The sequence below is a fragment of the Dendrobates tinctorius genome, unplaced genomic scaffold (genome assembly GCF_039654945.1).
Source record: "Dendrobates tinctorius isolate UK_male_01 unplaced genomic scaffold, ASM3965494v1 ptg000297l, whole genome shotgun sequence".
Lineage (NCBI taxonomy): Eukaryota > Metazoa > Chordata > Amphibia > Anura > Dendrobatidae > Dendrobates > Dendrobates tinctorius.
In genome coordinates this window covers 2,404,000-2,424,289 of record NW_027361964.1, presented here as the reverse complement: position 1 = coordinate 2,424,289, position 20,290 = coordinate 2,404,000, and the positions used below count along the sequence as shown (strand labels likewise).

At 50.3% G+C, this 20,290-nt stretch overlaps 1 protein-coding gene across 2 annotated transcripts in view; it reads right to left on the bottom strand.

Annotated features, from left to right (window-relative positions):
• The window catches only part of LOC141073141 (uncharacterized), a 98,332-nt gene that overhangs the window by 38,245 nt on the left and 39,797 nt on the right, over positions 1–20,290 (bottom strand). For both annotated transcript variants that reach the window (XM_073560508.1, XM_073560507.1), the window contains exon 3: positions 13,704–13,803. In XM_073560508.1, the coding sequence (XP_073416609.1) occupies positions 13,704–13,803 (100 nt within the window). The remainder of the gene's footprint in view (positions 1–13,703; positions 13,804–20,290) is intronic.

Genomic DNA, 20,290 nt, shown 5'->3' with positions numbered 1-20,290 from the left:
GTGTGGGTGAAGACAAGACAGGGAGAGTGTGGGGGGAAGACAAGATAAGGAGAGTGTGGGGGGAAGACAAGATGGGGAGAGTGTGGGGGAAGTCAAGATGGGGCAGTGTGGGTGAAGACAAGACAGGGAGAGTGTGGGGGAAGACAAGATAGGGAGAGTGTGGGGGAAGACAAGATAGGGAGAGTGTGGGGGAAGACAAGATAGGGAGAGTGTGGGGGAAGACAAGATAGGGAGAGTGTGGGGGAAGACAATACAGGGGCAGTGTGAGGGAAGACAAGACAGGGAGAGTGTGGGGGAAGACAAGACAGGGAGAGTGTGGGGGGAGACAAGATAGGGGCAGTGTGGGGGAAGACAAGATAGGGAGAGTGTGGGGAAGACAAGATAGGGAGAGTGTGGGGGAAGACAAGATAGGGGCAGAGTGGGGGAAGACAAGACAGGGAGAGTGTGGGGGAAGACAAGACAGGGAGAGTGTGGGGGAAGACAAGATAGGGAGAGTGTAGGGGAAGACAAGATAGGGAGAGTGTGGGGGAAGACAAGATGGGGCAGTGTGGGGGAAGACAAGACAGGGAGAGTGTGGGGGGAGACAAGATAGGGGCAGTGTGAGGGAAGACAAGATAGGGGCAGTGGGGGGAAGACAAGATAGGGAGAGTGTGAGGGAAGACAAGATAGGGGCAGTGTGGGGGAAGACAAGACAGGGAGAGTGTGGGGGGAGACAAGATAGGGGCAGAGTGGGGGAAGACAAGACAGGGAGAGTGTGGGGGAAGACAAGACAGGGAGAGTGTGGGGGAAGACAAGATAGGGAGAGTGTAGGGGAAGACAAGATAGGGAGAGTGTGGGGGAAGACAAGATGGGGCAGTGTGGGGGAAGACAAGACAGGGAGAGTGTGGGGGGAGACAAGATAGGGGCAGTGTGAGGGAAGACAAGATAGGGGCAGTGGGGGGGAAGACAAGATAGGGAGAGTGTGGGGGAAGACAAGATAGGGGCAGTGTGGGGGAAGACAAGATAGGGAGAGTGTAGGGGATGACAAGATAGGGGCAGTGTGGGGGAAGACAAGATAGGGGCAGTGTGGGAGAAGACAAGACAGGGAGAGTGTGGGGGGAGACAAGATAGGGGCAGTGTGAGGGAAGACAAGATAGGGGCAGTGGGGGGGAAGACAAGATAGGGAGAGTGTGGGGGAAGACAAGAAAGGGGCAGTGTGGGGGAAGACAAGACAGGGAGAGTGTGGGGGGAGACAAGATAGGGGCAGTGTGAGGGAAGACAAGATAGGGGCAGTGGGGGGGAAGACAAGATAGGGAGAGTGTGGGGGAAGACAAGATAGGGGCAGTGTGGGGGTAGACAAGATAGTGGCAGTGTGAGGGAAGACAAGATAGGGGCAGTGGGGGGGAAGACAAGATAGGGAGAGTGTGGGGGAAGACAAGATAGGGGCAGTGTGGGGGTAGACAAGATAGTGGCAGAGTGGGGGAAGACAAGACAGGGGCAGTGTGAGGGGAGACAATATAGGGAGAGTGTGGGGGAAGACAAGATAGGGGCGGTGTGGGGGAAGACAAGATAGGGGCAGTGTGAGGGAAGACAAGATAGGGGCAGTGTGAGGGAAAACAAGACAGGGAGAGTGTGGGGGAAGACAAGATTGGGGCAGTGTGGGGGAAGTAAACCATAGACTACTGAACCTTACAGTCTGTTTACTTGGGATGTGAAGGAGGTTTAGCTGTACGCTGGAATCCTCATAGCCCAGATGTGAAAGAAGGCAGAAGACAGATCTATATTTTTTATTAATTGTGTGTCTATGTGTACAGTATATAATGTAGTATGAGTGTATTCTCTGCGGTGTCCAGCACCATTCTTCTTGGTGACGTCACTGTCAGGAAATATGACGTAAGTCTTATGGTTCAATCACACATACAGAGCCCTGCTACATCTCCTTGGTTTTGTGAATGACCTGCTCCAGCCACGATTCCCCTTCACAAGCTGTGGCCCCCTCCATCTCCCCTGCATACAGCTGTGTAATGAGACCCTAGTGTGCCACAGAGCAGTTTGAGAAAACCTGGTTGGAAGCGGTTCTGGAAGCACATGGCTCTTTGTCTAGTCAAGCGTTCATTTAAAGATCAAATATAATAGCACCGATTATTCATATATACAAGAAACATGTTTGTGAGATCTACATCATTGGAGCTATTCACAGCATTTTTGGATCCCCTCGCTCACTAGGAACTAAGAAACGGGTATCTGCTTCCCCGTAATATCTAGAGATATGATGTTTAGTCTCGAATGGAAGATGATTTTGTAAGCAGACATATAATTCTTCTGTTGTCCCTCTACGAGCTTCTCCTCAAGAGTTATGGCCAATAGAAGGTTTTTCATAACTTTCCAAAGGGAGTGCATCCAGCCACACGGTGAGGTCAGCATGAGGGAAGTCCCTAAGTTTATGGGCTAACTATAAAGCAGGAACAGCCATTTTGCAGGTTGCTCAGACCTGGGGGAGACAGCATATACCATCCATGCTGGGGTCTGAATCTTTGCCTTTGGGAACCCCTCACCCATCTCCACATGGGGTGCCATTGACTGATCACTGTAAATTCATACCTTAATCCATTGTTATTTTATAATTGGTGTATATACTGTATCTGTCTCTCTTTGTAACATCTTTTGTACTTTTGTAAACACTGCCTATTCTTTTTGGAGTAAAATCTATAAAACTTTACTAGCTTTGTCCTCCTTGCTCTAAGCGTACCCCCCACGTTCTCCGTGCTAAAACTATGCTACTGTTTGGTTGGCTCCTGACCCGATATTGATTTTAATATCAGAACAAGGAGCTGGTGGCAGCAAAGTGTGTTCAGGGGTATTTGGGAAGACTTTGGCAGGGACAGACAGAGGTTTTACATGTGTATTTCCTGCCTGGGACTGGGAATATACATACCGCCCTCCCTGCAGAGTGCCAATAGCCAGTACACTGCAAGGCAGCCCTTCTGGCGACTACATATCCTAGGTGTAGTTCTCTGACTGACCTGAGGGTAAGGGGGTGCCAGACATCTGCAAGTTCCAAAACAGGAACTGTAAGGTGGGATATAATAAGTCCCTGATGAACTGGGAGCAACCAAACACACCCCAGTTCATGACAGTCACCCCTCTGTAGACTCTTCAGGTCACGCTGCATTCTGCATGAACTGGAAATGGTTTTTACAATGTTAACCTATGGCGCATCAGAACAAGGCTCCATTAGCGTTCTCTGTAAAAGAGACTGCCGGTTCACATAGAGAGCATAAAGTGAGCTGGCTAGTCTCAATTGTGATGACAACACTGAGAAATAGAGCAGAACTGAGCTGGATCCCAGAGAGAACGGTGGTATGGGAGTATATTAATACTCACACCATTACATGTTTATATACACATTTTTAATTAAATGATCGCTTCTTTCGTTAATGTATTGGTTCTGGTGATCTATTCATGAACTGATGTTGATTATAGTAATGTATTTATGTACTGATTATGGTTCTGGTGCTGTATTCATGTACCGATGGTGCTTCTGGTGGTGCATCTGTGCACCGGTGTTGCTTCTAGCAATGTATTCATGTACCGATGGTGGTTATAGTGATGAATACATAACCAGATCAGTACATGTATACCTGTACTGATGGTAGATTTGGTACTGTATTCATGTACTATTGATGCTTTTGGTGATGTAGTCAAGTACTGATATTTAATTTGGCCATGTATTCATGTACTAATGATGGTTCTGATGCTGAATCGCTGTACTGTGGTTCTGCTGCTTTATTCATGTACTAATGGGTATTTTGGTGATGTATTTCTGTACTGATATTGGTTCTGGTGCTGTATTCCTGTACGGTTATTGGTTCTGATGTGTGACAAGTTAAAGCTTACTTTATCTGTATTTGTTGGAAGGATTAATTTTTAAATTAGACATTGTGGCAAGGCAAATCCTGTCTGAGTGCACTAAAATCATTGTAACGTTTAAGCTCTGCTTTCCAGTGGTCATCACATGATTATTAGTGAGACTTCCATACTCACAGTCACAGGCTGACTAGCTTCTCTTGAACATTGAGAGCAGTATTAGGAGCAGCCAGTTGTCACATGACTAAATGAGCCGCTTGAGCTGTGTATAGAAGGGGCGCCAGACTGAATCCTTCTCCCTGGAGCAGGAAAACCTACATTTGCCAAAATGAACACAGCCAGCATCTCTTTCCTGTCCACTATGCTCCATACTCTACTGGTGCTGGTACCACATGCTGGATATTTCATGGTGGTTCATTATGTTCTGTACTCTGCTGCTGGATTCCCTACCCGGCATGGTGTAAATCAAGCAAATCTGAAACTGCTGCCAGTCGCGCTGTGAGAACGAGGGCCGGCCATACACAGAGCCACATGGAGATGACTGCAGCAATATTCCGAGAGTCTCAAGAGGGTGCACTGTGTGAGTGGCTACAAGACCAGTAGTGTGGTGCCAGAGTGGTCACCCCAACCTGGGTCTGCCACGTAAGGTGGAAAGTTCAAAGACCATAAACCTTTGGAAAAATTCCGGCTATTGTTCTACATGTAAAGTACAGATGCCTCGATAGGAGACGTCACTGCAGAAAACCAGGAGAATGTTTTTGTTGGGGAGCCAGTGTTTGCTACAGATAATACAGGAGGCGATGAGATTAATCGGATAATCCGACCTGCCATCCCCCTCTGTACACGAATAGGCGTGACAGCGCCATCGTGAGACTTCACCACCACCACAGATGTTACAATGCGATAGGTAACTGTGTCAAGTGCAGGCTCGTAGCATAGCCTATGTCTCCATAGTGACTAAACAGTATAGACTATGTCCCCATAGTGGCTGCACAGTATAGACTATGTCTCCATAGTGGCAGCACAGTATAGTCTATGTCTCCATAGTGGCTGCACAGTATAGTCTATGTCTCCATAGTGGCTGCACAGTATAGACTATGTCTCCATAGTGGCTGCACAGTATAGTCTATTTCCCCATAGTGGCTGCACAGTATAGTCTATGTCTCCATAGTGGCTGCACAGTATATACTATGTCTCCATTGTGGCTGCACAGTATAGACTATTTCTCCATAGTGGCTGCACAGTATAGACTATGTCTCCATAGTGACTGCACAGTATAAACTATGTCCCCATAGTGGCTGCACAGTATAGACTATGTCTCCATAGTGGCTGCACAGTATAGTCTATGTCTCCATAGTGGCTGCACAGTATAGACTATGTCCCCATAGTGGCTGCACAGTATAAACTATGTCCCCATAGTGGCTGCACAGTATAGACTATGTCTCCATCGTGGCTGCACAGTATGGTCTATGTCTCCATAGTGGCTGCACAGTATAGACTATGTCTCCATAGTGGCTGCACAGTATAGACTATGTCTCCATAGTGGCTGCACAGTATAGTCTATGTCTCCATAGTGGCTGCACAGTATGGTCTATGTCTCCATAGTGGCTGCACAGTATAGACTATGTCTCCATAGTGGCTGCACAGTATAGACTATGTCCCCATAGTGGCTGCACAGTATAGACTATGTCTCCATAGTGGCTGCACAGTATAGTCTATGTCTCCATAGTGGCTGCACAGTATAGTCTATGTCTCCATAGTGGCTGCACAGTATAGTCTATGTCTCCATAGTGGCTGCACAGTATAGTCTATGTCTCCATAGTGGCTGCACAGTATAGTCTATGTCCCCATAGTGACTGCACAGTATAGACTATGTCCCCATAGTGGCTGCACAGTATAGACTATGTCCCCATAGTGGCTGCACAGTATAGACTATGTCCCCATAGTGGCTGCACAGTATAGTCTATGTCCCCATAGTGACTGCACAGTATAGATTATGTCCCCATAGTGGCTGCACAGTATAGACTATGTCTCCATAGTGACTGCACAGTATAGACTATGTCTCCATAGTGGCTGCACAGTATAGACTATGTCTCCATAGTGACTGCACAGTATAGACTATGTCTCCATAGTGGCTGCACAGTATAGTCTATGTCTCCATAGTGGCTGCACAGTATAGACTATGTATCCATAGTGGCTGCACAGTATAGACTATGTCTCCATAGTGGCTGCACAGTATGGTCTATGTCTCGATAGTGGCTGCACAGTATAGACTATGTCTCGATAGTGGCTGCACAGTATAGACTATGTCCCCATAGTGGCTGCACAGTATAGTCTATGTCTCCATAGTGGCTGCACAGTATAGTCTATGTCTCCATAGTGGCTGCACAGTATAGACTATGTCTCCATAGTGGCTGCACAGTATGGTCTATGTCTCCATAGTGGCTGCACAGTACAGACTATGTCTCCATAGTGACTGCACAGTACAGACTATGTCTCCATAGTGGCTGCACAGTATGGTCTATGTCTCCATAGTGGCTGCACAGTATAGACTATGTCTCCATAGTGGCTGCACAGTATAGACTATGTCTCCATAGTGACTGCACAGTATAGACTATGTCTACATAGTGGCTGCACAGTATAGTCTATGTCTCCATAGTGGCTGCACAGTATAGACTATGTCTCCATAGTGGCTGCACAGTATAGACTATGTCCCCATAGTGGCTGCACTGTATAGACTATGTCTCGATAGTGGCTGCACAGTATAGACTATGTCTCGATAGTGGCTGCACAGTATAGACTATGTCCCCATAGTGGCTGCACAGTATAGTCTATGTCTCCATAGTGGCTGCACAGTAAAGACTATGTCTCCATAGTGGCTGCACAGTATAGTCTATGTCTCCATAGAGGCTGCACAGTATAGACTATGTCTCCATAGTGGCTGCACAGTATAGACTATGTCCGCATAGTGGCTGCACAGTATAGACTATGTCCCCATAGTGGCTGCACACTATAGACTATGTCTCCATAGTGGCTGCACAGTATAGACTATGTCCCCATAGTGGCTGCACAGTATAGACTATGTCTCCATAGTGGCTGCACAGTATAGACTATGTCCCCATAGTGACTGCACAGTATAGACTATGTCTCCATAGTGGCTGCACAGTATAGACTATGTCCCCATAGTGGCTGCACAGTATAGACTATGTCTCCATAGTGGCTGCACAGTATAGACTATGTCCCCATAGTGACTGCACAGTATAGACTATGTCTCCATAGTGGCTGCACAGTATAGACTATGTCCCCATAGTGACTGCACAGTATAGACTATGTCTCCATAGTGGCTGCACAGTATAGACTATGTCTCCATAGTGGCTGCACAGTATAGATTATGTCCCCATAGTGGCTGCACACAATAGACTATGTCTCCATAGTGGCTGCACAGTATAGACTATGTCCGCATAGTGGCTGCACAGTATAGACTATGTCCCCATAGTGGCTGCACACTATAGACTATGTCTCCATAGTGGCTGCACAGTATAGACTATGTCCCCATAGTGGCTGCACAGTATAGACTATGTCTCCATAGTGGCTGCACAGTATAGACTATGTCCCCATAGTGACTGCACAGTATAGACTATGTCTCCATAGTGGCTGCACAGTATAGACTATGTCCCCATAGTGGCTGCACAGTATAGACTATGTCTCCATAGTGGCTGCACAGTATAGACTATGTCTCCATAGTGGCTGCACAGTATGGTCTATGTCTCCATAGTGGCTGCACAGTATAGACTATGTCTCCATAGTGGCTGCACAGTATAGATTATGTCCCCATAGTGGCTGCACAGTATAGATTATGTCCACATAGTGGCTGCACAGTATAGACTATGTCCCCATAGTGGCTGCACACTATAGACTATGTCTCCATAGTGGCTGCACAGTATAGACTATGTCCCCATAGTGGCTGCACAGTATAGTCTATGTCCCCATAGTGGCTGCACAGTATAGACTATGTCTCCATAGTGGCTGCACAGTATAGACTATGTCCCCATAGTGACTGCACAGTATAGACTATGTCCCCATAGTGGCTGCACAGTATAGACTATGTCTCCATAGTGGCTGCACAGTATAGTCTATGTCTCCATAGTGGCTGCACAGTATAGACTATGTCCCCATAGTGGCTGCACAGTATAAACTATGTCCCCATAGTGGCTGCACAGTATAGTCTATGTCTCCATAGTGGCTGCACAGTATAGACTATGTCTCCATAGTGGCTGCACAGTATGGTCTATGTCTCCATAGTGGCTGCACAGTATAGACTATGTCTCCATAGTGGCTGCACAGTATAGACTATGTCTCCATAGTGGCTGCACAGTATAGTCTATGTCTCCATAGTGGCTGCACAGTATAGACTATGTCTCCATAGTGGCTGCACAGTATAGACTATGTCCCCATAGTGGCTGCACAGTATAGACTATGTCCCCATAGTGGCTGCACAGTATAGACTATGTCCCCATAGAGGCTGCACAGTATAGACTATGTCTCCATAGTGGCGGCACAGTATAGACTATGTCCGCAAAGTGGCTGCACAGTATAGACTATGTCCCCATAGTGGCTGCACAGTATAGACTATGTCCCCATAGTGACTGCACACTATAGACTATGTCTCCATAGTGGTTGCACAGTATAGACTATGTCCCCATAGTGACTGCACAGTATAGATTATGTCCCCATAGTGGCTGCACAGTATAGACTATGTCTCCATAGTGGCTGCACAGTATAGACTATGTCTCCATAGTGGCTGCACAGTATAGTCTATGTCTCCATAGTGACTGCACAGTATAGACTATGTCCCCATAGTGGCTGCACAGTATAGACTATGTCTCCATAGTGGCTGCACAGTATAGACTATGTCTCCATAGTGGCTGCACAGTATAGACTATGTCTCCATAGTGGCTGCACAGTATAGACTATGTCTCCATAGTGGCTGCACAGTATAGACTATGTCTCCATAGTGACTGCACAGTATAAACTATGTCCCCATAGTGGCTGCACAGTATAGACTATGTCTCCATAGTGGCTGCACAGTATAGACTATGTCTCCATAGTGGCTGCACAGTATAGACTATGTCTCCATAGTGGCTGCACAGTATAGACTATGTCTCCATAGTGGCTGCACAGTATAGACTATGTCCCCATAGTGGCTGCACAGTATAGACTATGTCCCCATAGTGGCTGCACAGTATAGACTATGTCTCCATAGTGGCTGCACAGTATAGACTATGTCTCCATAGTGGCTGCACAGTATAGACTATGTCTCCATAGTGGCTGCACAGTATAGACTATGTCTCCATAGTGGCTGCACAGTATAGACTATGTCTCCATAGTGGCTGCACAGTATAGTCTATGTCCCCATAGTGGCTGCACAGTATAGACTATGTCTCCATAGTGGCTGCACAGTATAGACTATGTCTCCATAGTGGCTGCACAGTATAGACTATGTCTCCATAGTGGCTGCACAGTATAGACTATGTCTCCATAGTGGTTGCACAGTATAGTCTATGTTTCCATAGTGGCTGCACAGTATAGACTATGTCTCCATAGTGGCTGCACAGTATAGACTATGTCCCCATAGTGGCTGCACAGTATAGACTATGTCCCCATAGTGGCTGCACAGTATAAACTATGTCTCCATAGTGGCTGCACAGTATATACTATGTCTCCATAGTGGCTGCACAGTATAGACTATGTCCCCATAGTGACTGCACAGTATAGACTATGTCTCCATAATGGCTGCACAGTATATACTATGTCCCGATAGTGGCTGCACAGTATAGACTATGTCTCCATAGTGGCTGCACAGTATGGTCTATGTCCCCATAGTGGCTGCACAGTATAGTCTATGTTTCCATAGTGGCTGCACAGTATAGACTATGTCTCCATAGTGGCTGCAAAGTATAGACTATGTCCCCATAGTGACTGCACAGTATAGACTATGTCTCCATAGTGGCTGCACAGTATAGACTATGTCCCCATAGTGGCTGCACAGTATAGACTATGTCCCCATAGTGGCTGCACAGTATATACTATGTCTCCATAGTGGCTGCACAGTATATACTATGTCTCCATAGTGGCTGCACAGTATAGACTATGTCCCCATAGTGACTGCACAGTATAGACTGTGTCCCCATAGTGACTGCACAGTATAGACTATGTCTCCATAGTGGCTGCACAGTATATACTATGTCTCCATAGTGGCTGCACAGTATATACTATGTCTCCATAGTGGCTGCACAGTATATACTATGTCTCCATAGTGGCTGCACAGTATAGACTATGTCCCCATAGTGACTGCACAGTATAGACTATGTCTCCATAATGGCTGCACAGTATATACTATGTCCCGATAGTGGCTGCACAGTATAGACTATGTCTCCATAGTGGCTGCACAGTATAGACTATGTCTCCATAGTGGCTGCACAGTATGGTCTATGTCCCCATAGTGGCTGCACAGTATAGTCTATGTTTCCATAGTGGCTGCACAGTATAGACTATGTCTCCATAGTGGCTGCAAAGTATAGACTATGTCCCCATAGTGACTGCACAGTATAGACTATGTCTCCATAGTGGCTGCACAGTATAGACTATGTCCCCATAGTGACTGCACAGTATAGACTATGTCCCCATAGTGGCTGCACAGTATATACTATGTCTCCATAGTGGCTGCACAGTATATACTATGTCTCCATAGTGGCTGCACAGTATAGACTATGTCCCCATAGTGACTGCACAGTATAGACTGTGTCCCCATAGTGACTGCACAGTATAGACTATGTCTCCATAGTGGCTGCACAGTATATACTATGTCTCCATAGTGGCTGCACAGTATATACTATGTCTCCATAGTGGCTGCACAGTATAGACTATGTCCCCATAGTGACTGCACAGTATAGACTATGTCTCCATAGTGGCTGCACAGTATAGACTATGTCCCCATAGTGGCTGCACAGTATAGACTATGTCTCCATAGTGGCTGCACAGTATAGACTATGTCTCCATAGTGGCTGCACAGTATAGACTATGTCCCCATAGTGGCTGCACAGTATAGACTATGTCCCCATAGTGGCTGCACAGTATAGACTATGTCTCCATAGTGGCTGCACAGTATAGACTATGTCTCCATAGTGGCTGCACAGTATAGACTATGTCTCCATAGTGGCTGCACAGTATAGACTATGTCCCCATAGTGGCTGCACAGTATAGTCTATGTCCCCATAGTGGCTGCACAGTATAGACTATGTCTCCATAGTGGCTGCACAGTATAGACTATGTCTCCATAGTGACTGCACAGTATAGACTATGTCTCCATAGTGACTGCACAGTATAGACTATGTCCCCATAGTGGCTGCACAGTATAGACTATGTCCCCATAGTGGCTGCACAGTATAGTCTATGTCCCCATAGTGGCTGCACAGTATAGACTATGTCTCCATAGTGACTGCACAGTATAGACTATGTCTCCATAGTGACTGCACAGTATAGACTATGTCTCCATAGTGGCTGCACAGTATAGACTATGTCCCCATAGTGGCTGCACAGTATAGACTATGTCCCCATAGTGGCTGCACAGTATAGTCTATGTCCCCATAGTGGCTGCACAGTATAGACTATGTCTCCATAGTGACTGCACAGTATAGACTATGTCTCCATAGTGGCTGCACAGTATAGTCTATGTCCCCATAGTGGCTGCACAGTATAGACTATGTCTCCATAGTGGCTGCACAGTATAGTCTATGTCTCCATAGTGGCTGCACAGTATACACTATGTCTCAATAGTGGCTGCACAGTATAGTCTATGTCTCCATAGTGGCTGCACAGTATAGTCTATGTTTCCATAGTGGCTGCACGGTATGGTCTATGTCTCCATAGTGGCTGCACAGTATAGTCTATGTCTCCATAGTGGCTGCACAGTATCGTCTATGTCCCCATAGTGACTGCACAGTATAGACTATGTCCCCATAGTGGCTGCACAGGATAGTCTATGTCTCCATAGTGGCTGCACAGTATCGTCTATGTCCCCATAGTGACTGCACAGTATAGACTATGTCCCCATAGTGGCTTCACAGTATAGTCTATGTCTCCATAGTGGCTGCACAGTATCGTCTATGTCCCCATAGTGGCTGCACAGTATAGACTATGTCCCCATAGTGGCTTCACAGGATAGACTATGTCTCCATAGTGGCTGCACAGTATAGACTATGTCTCCATTGTGGCTGCACAGTATAGACTATGTCTCCATAATGGCTGCACAGTATCGTCTATGTCCCCATAGTGACTGCACAGTATAGACTATGTCCCCATAGTGGCTTCACAGTATAGACTATGTCCCCATAGTGGCTGCACAGTATAGACTATGTCCCCATTGTGGCTGCACAGTATAGACTATGTCTCCATAATGGCTGCACAGTATAGACTATGTCCCCATAGTGGCTGCACAGTATAGTCTATGTCCCCATAGTGGCTGCACAGTATAGTCTATGTCCCCATAGTGGCTGCACAGTATAGACTATGTCCCCATAGTGGCTGCACAGTATAGACTATGTCCCCATAGTGGCTGCACAGTATAGACTATGTCCCCATAGTGGCTGCACAGTATAAACTATGTCCCCATAGTGACTGCACAGTATAGACTATGTCTCCATAGTGGCTGCACAGTATCGTCTATGTCCCCATAGTGACTGCACAGTATAGACTATGTCCCCATAGTGGCTTCACAGTATAGACTATGTCCCCATAGTGGCTGCACAGTATAGACTATGTCCCCATAGTGGCTGCACAGTATAGACTATGTCCCCATAGTGGCTGCACAGTATAGACTATGTCCCCATAGTGGCTGCACAGTATAAACTATGTCCCCATAGTGACTGCACAGTATAGACTATGTCCCCATAGTGGCTTCACAGTATAGACTATGTCCCCATAGTGGCTGCACAGTATAGACTATGTCCCCATAGTGGCTGCACAGTATAGACTATGTCCCCATAGTGGCTGCACAGTATAGACTATGTCCCCATAGTGGCTGCACAGTATAAACTATGTCCCCATAGTGACTGCACAGTATAGACTATGTCTCCATAGTGACTGCACAGTATGGTCTATGTCCCCATAGTGGCTGCACACTATAGACTATGTCCCCATTGTGACTGCACACTATAGTCTATGTCTCCATAGTGGCTGCACAGTATGGTCTATGTCTCCATAGTGGCTGCACAGTATAGACTATGTCTCCATAGTGGCTGCACAGTATAAACTATGTCCCCATAGTGGCTGCACACTATAGTCTATGTCCCCATAGTGACTGCACAGTATGGTCTATGTCCCCATAGTGGCTGCACACTATAGACTATGTCCCCATTGTGACTGCACACTATAGTCTATGTCTCCATAGTGGCTGCACAGTATGGTCTATGTCTCCATAGTGGCTGCACAGTATAGACTATGTCCCCAGAGTGGCTGCACTGTATAGACTATGTCCCCATAGTGGCTGCACACTATAGTCTATGTCCCCATAGTGGCTGCACACTATAGTCTATGTCTCCATAGTGACTGCACAGTATGGTCTATGTCTCCATAGTGGCTGCACAGTATAGACTATGTCCCCATAGTGGCTGCACAGTATAGACTATGTCCCCATAGTGGCTGCACAGTATAGACTATGTCCCCATAGTGGCTGCACTGTATAGACTATGTCTCCATAGTGGCTGCACAATATAGTCTATGTCCCCATAGTGGCTGCACCTGCACCTCAGACTCCGGGGAACCAGGCACATAGAAATCAAAAGAACAAATCCTCTCACCATCGAGATTCTCCCACTAATATTTCCGGAAAACTCTGCAGAGGCTCGAACCCATTCCCCATCTGAGGACAACTCCTGCAGTAAGCTGGAACATTGCATCCTGGAACATAGAGATTCAAGAGTCATGACAGAGGTCAGGAGAACAGCCGAAATATCAACCCATTACTACTGACAACCAGCCGGTGCCTGAGAGGTTGTCACAGACTCCTCCATCCTCCTGCTCCATACTACCGCTACCCTCCAGACTTCTCCGTCCTCCTGCTCCATACTACTCGGTACCCTCCAGACTCCTCCGTCCTCCTGTTCCATACTACTCGGTACCCTCCAGACTCCTCCGTCCTCCTGCTCCATACTACTCGGTACCCTCCAGACTCCTTCGTCCTCCTGCTCCATACTACTCGGTACCCTCCAGACTCCTCCGTCCTCCTGCTCCATACTACTCGGTACCCTCCAGACTCCTCCGTCCTCCTGCTCCATACTACTCAGTACCGTCCAGACTTCTCCTGCTCCATACTACTCAGTACTGTCCAGACTCCTCTGTCCTCCTGCTCCATACTACTCGGTACCCTCCAGACTCCTCCGTCCTCCTGCTCCATACTACCGGTACCCTCCAGACCCCTCGGTCCTCCTGCTTCATACTACTTGGTACCGTCCACATTCCTCTGTCCTCCTGCTCCATACTACTCGGTACCCTCAAGACTCCTCCGTCCTCCTGCTCCATACTACCGGTACCCTCCAGACCCCTCGGTCCTCCTGCTTCATACTACTTGGTACCGTCCAGATTCCTCTGTCCTCCTGCTCCATACTACTCGGTACCCTCAAGACTCCTCCATCCTCCAGCTCCATACTACTCGGTACCCTCCAGACTCCTCCGTCCTCCTGCTCCACACTACTCGGTACCCTCCATACTTTTCCTGCTCCATACTACTCGGGACCCTCCAGACTCCTCCGTCCTCCTGCTCCATACTACTCGGTACCCTCCAGAATCCTCCGTCCTCCTGCTCCATAATACCGGTACCCTCCAGACTCCTCCGTCTTCCTGCTCCATACTACTCGGTACCCTCCAGACTCCTCCATCCCCATGCTCTATACTACCGGTACCCTCCAGACTCCTCCGTCCTCTTGCTCCATACTACTCAGTACCCTCCAGACCCCTCCGTCCTCCTGCTCCATAATACCGGTACCGTCCAGACTCCTCCATCCTCCTGCTTCATACTACTCGGTACCGTTCAGACTCCTCCGTCCTCCTGCTCCATACTGCTCGGTACCGTCCAGACTCCTCTGTCCTCCTGCTCCATACTACTCGGTACCCTCCAGACTCCTCCGTCCTCCTGCTCCATACTACTCGGTACCCTCCAGACTCCTCCGTCCTCCTGCTCCATACTACCGTACCCTCCAGACTCCACCGTCCTCCTGCTCCATACTACCGGTACCCTCCAGACCCCTCCGTCCTCCTGCTCCATACAACTCCGTACCCTCCAGACTACTCCTGCTCCATACTACTCGGTACCCTCCAGACTCCTCTGTCCTCCTGCTCCATACTACCGGTACCCTCCAGACTCCTCCTGCTCCATACTACCGGTAGCCCTCCAGACTCCTCCGTCCTCCTGATCCATACTACCGGTACCCTCCTGAGTCCTCCTGCTCCATACTACCAGTACCCTCCAGACTCCTCCGTCCTCCTGCTCCATACTACCGGTACCCTCCAGACTCCTCCTGCTCCATACTACCGGTAGCCCTCCAGACTGCTCCGTCCTCTTGCTCCATACTACTCGGTACCCTCCAGACTCCTACGTCCTCCTGCTCCATACTACCGATACCTTCCAGACTCCTCCGTCCTCCTGCTCCATACTACTCGGTACCGTCCAGACTCCTCTGTCCTCCTGCTCCATACTGCTCGGTACCGTCCAGACTCCTCCGTCCTCCTGCTCCATACTACTCGGTATCCTCCAGACTCCTCCGTCCTCCTGCTCCATACTACTCGGTACCCTCCAGACTCCTCCGTCCTCCTGCTCCATACTACTCGGTACCCTCCAGACTCCTCCGTCCTCCTGCTCCATACTACCGGTACCCTCCAGACCCCTCCGTCCTCCTGCTCCATACCACTCCGTACCCTCCAGACTCCTCCTGCTCCATACTACTCGGTATCCTCCAGACTCCTCCGTCCTCCTGCTCCATACTACTCGGTATCCTCCAGACTCCTCCGTCCTCCTGCTCCATACTACTCGGTACCCTCCAGACTCCTCCGTCCTCCTGCTCCATACTACTCGGTACCCTCCAGACTCCACCGTCCTCCTGCTCCATACTACCGGTACCCTCCAGACCCCTCCGTCCTCCTGCTCCATACCACTCCGTACCCTCCAGACTCCTCCTGCTCCATACTACCGGTAGCCCTCCAGACTCCTCCGTCCTCCTGCTCCATACTACCGGTACCCTCCTGACTCCTCCTGCTCCATACTACCAGTACCCTCCAGACTCCTCCGTCCTCCTGCTCCATACTACCGGTACCCTCCAGACTCCTCCTGCTCCATACTACCGGTAGCCCTCCAGACTGCTCCGTCCTCTTGCTCCATACTACCGGTACCCTCCAGACTCCTCCGTCCTCCTGCTCCATACTACCGATACCGTCCAGACTCCTCCGTCCTCCTGCTCCATACTACTCGGTACCGTCCAGACTCCTCTGTCCTCCTACTCCATACTACTCGGTACCGTCCAGACTCCTCTGTCCTCCTGATCCATACTGCTCAGGACCCTCCAGACTCCTCCGTCCTCCTGTTTCATAGTACCCGTACCCTCCAGACTCCTCCACCCTCCAGACTCCTCCGTCCTCCTGCTCCATACTACTCGGTACCCTCCAGACTCCTCCGTCCTCCTGCTCCATAGTACCGGTACCCTCCAGACTCCTCCACCCTCCAGACTCCTCCGTCCTCCTGCTCCATACTACTCGGTACCCTCCAGACTCCTCCGTCCTCCTGCTCCATACTTCCCGGTACCCTCCAGACTCCTCCGTCCTCCTGCTCCATACTACTCGGTACCCTCCAGACTCCTTCGTCCTCCTGCTCCATACTACTCGGTACCCTCCAGACTCCTCCATCCTCCTGCTCCATACTACTCGGTACCCTCCAGACTCCTCCGTCCTCCTGCTCCATACTACTCAGTACCGTCCAGACTTCTCCTGCTCCATACTACTCAGTACTGTCCAGACTCCTCTGTCCTCCTGCTCCATACTACTCGGTACCCTCCAGACTCCTCCGTCCTCCTGCTCCATACTACCGGTACCCTCCAGACCCCTCGGTCCTCCTGCTTCATACTACTTGGTACCGTCCAGATTCCTCTGTCCTCCTGCTCCATACTACTCGGTACCCTCAAGACTCCTCCGTCCTCCTGCTCCATACTACCGGTACCCTCCAGACCCCTCGGTCCTCCTGCTTCATACTACTTGGTACCGTCCAGATTCCTCTGTCCTCCTGCTCCATACTACTCGGTACCCTCAAGACTCCTCCATCCTCCAGCTCCATACTACTCGGTACCCTCCAGACTACTCCGTCCTCCTGCTCCACACTACTCGGTACCCTCCATACTTTTCCTGCTCCATACTACTCGGGACCCTCCAGACTCCTCCGTCCTCCTGCTCCATACTACTCGGTACCCTCCAGAATCCTCCGTCCTCCTGCTCCATAATACCGGTACCCTCCAGACTCCTCCGTCTTCCTGCTCCATACTACTCGGTACCCTCCAGACTCCTCCATCCCCATGCTCTATACTACCGGTACCCTCCAGACTCCTCCGTCCTCTTGCTCCATACTACTCAGTACCCTCCAGACCCCTCCGTCCTCCTGCTCCATAATACCGGTACCGTCCAGACTCCTCCATCCTCCTGCTTCATACTACTCGGTACCGTTCAGACTCCTCCGTCCTCCTGCTCCATACTGCTCGGTACCGTCCAGACTCCTCTGTCCTCCTGCTCCATACTACTCGGTACCCTCCAGACTCCTCCGTCCTCCTGCTCCATACTACTCGGTACCCTCCAGACTCCTCCGTCCTCCTGCTCCATACTACCGTACCCTCCAGACTCCACCGTCCTCCTGCTCCATACTACCGGTACCCTCCAGACCCCTCCGTCCTCCTGCTCCATACCACTCCGTACCCTCCAGACTACTCCTGCTCCATACTACTCGGTACCCTCCAGACTCCTCTGTCCTCCTGCTCCATACTACCGGTACCCTCCAGACTCCTCCTGCACCATACTACCGGTAGCCCTCCAGACTCCTCCGTCCTCCTGATCCATACTACCGGTACCCTCCTGAGTCCTCCTGCTCCATACTACCAGTACCCTCCAGACTCCTCCGTCCTCCTGCTCCATACTACCGGTACCCTCCAGACTCCTCCTGCTCCATACTACCGGTAGCCCTCCAGACTGCTCCGTCCTCTTGCTCCATACTACTCGGTACCCTCCAGACTCCTACGTCCTCCTGCTCCATACTACAGATACCGTCCAGACTCCTCCGTCCTCCTGCTCCATACTACTCGGTACCGTCCAGACTCCTCTGTCCTCCTGCTCCATACTGCTCGGTACCGTCCAGACTCCTCCGTCCTCCTGCTCCATACTACTCGGTATCCTCCAGACTCCTCCGTCCTCCTGCTCCATACTACTCGGTACCCTCCAGACTCCTCCGTCCTCCTGCTCCATACTACCGTACCCTCCAGACTCCACCGTCCTCCTGCTCCATACTACCGGTACCCTCCAGACCCCTCCGTCCTCCTGCTCCATACCACTCCGTACCCTCCAGACTCCTCCTGCTCCATACTACCGGTAGCCCTCCAGACTCCTCCGTCCTCCTGCTCCATACTACCGGTACCCTCCTGACTCCTCCTGCTCCATACTACCAGTACCCTCCAGACTCCTCCTGCTCCATACTACCGGTAGCCCTCCAGACTGCTCCGTCCTCTTGCTCCATACTACCGGTACCCTCCAGACTCCTCCGTCCTCCTGCTCCATACTACCGATACCGTCCAGACTCCTCCGTCCTCCTGCTCCATACTACCGATACCGTCCAGACTCCTCCGTCCTCCTGCTCCATACTACCGTACCCTCCAGACTCCACCGTCCTCCTGCTCCATACTACCGATACCCTCCAGACCCCTCCGTCCTCCTGCTCCATACCACTCCGTACCCTCCAGACTCCTCCTGCTCCATACTACCGGTAGCCCTCCAGACTCCTCCGTCCTCCTGCTCCATACTACCGGTACCCTCCTGACTCCTCCTGCTCCATACTACCGGTACCCTCCAGACTCCTCCTGCTCCATACTACCGGTAGGCCTCCAGACTGCTCCGTCCTCTTGCTCCATACTACCGGTACCCTCCAGACTCCTCCGTCCTCCTGCTCCATACTACCGATACCGTCCAGACTCCTCCGTCCTCCTGCTCCATACTACTCGGTACCGTCCAGACTCCTCTGTCCTCCTGCTCCATACTACTCGGTACCGTCCAGACTCCTCTGTCCTTCTGATCCATACTGCTCAGGACCCTCCAGACTCCTCCGTCCTCCTGTTTCATAGTACCGGTACCCTCCAGACTCCTCCACCCTCCAGACTCCTCCGTCCTCCTGCTCCATACTACTCGGTACCCTCCAGACTCCTCCGTCCTCCTGCTCCATAGTACCGGTACCCTCCAGACTCCTCCACCCTCCAGACTCCTCCGTCCTCCTGCTCCATACTACTCGGTACCCTCCAGACTCCTCCGTCCTCCTGCTCCATACTTCTCGGTACCCTCCAGACTCCTCCGTCCTCCTGCTCCATACTACTCGGTACCCTCCAGACTCCTCCGTCCTCCTGCTCCATACTACTCGGTACCCTCCAGACTCCACAGTCCTCCTGCTCCATACTACCGGTACCCTCCAGACTCCTCCGTCCTCCTGCTCCAAACTACTGGTATCCTCCAGACCTCTCCGACCTCCTGCTCCATACTGCTCGGTACCGTCCAGACCCCTCCGTCCTCCTGCTCTGTACTACTCGTTACCCTCCAGACTCCTCAGTCCTCCTGCTCCATACTACTCAGTACCGTCCAGACTCCTCCGTCCTCCTGCTCCATACTACTCGGTACCATACAGACTCCTCTGTCCTCCTGCTCCATACTACTCGGTACCGTCCAGACTCCTCTGTCCTCCTGCTCCATACTACCGGTACCCTCCAGACTCCTCGGTCCTCCTGCTCCATACTACCGGTACCCTCCAGACTTCTCTGTCCTCCTGCTCCATACTACTCGGTACCCTCCAGACTCCTTCGTCCTCCTGCTCCACACTACTCGGTACCCTCCAGACTTTTCCTGCTCCATACTACCGGTACCCTCCAGACTCCTCCATCCCCATGCTCTATACTACCGGTACCCTCCAGACTCCTCCGTCCTCCTGCTCCATACTACTCGGTACCCTCCAGACTCCTCCGTCCTCCTGCTCCATACTACCGGTACCCTCCAGACTCCTCCATCCCCATGCTCTATACTACCGGTACCCTCCAGACTCCTCCGTCCTCTTGCTCCATACTACTCAGTACCCTCCAGACCCCTCCGTCCTCCTGCTCCATACTAC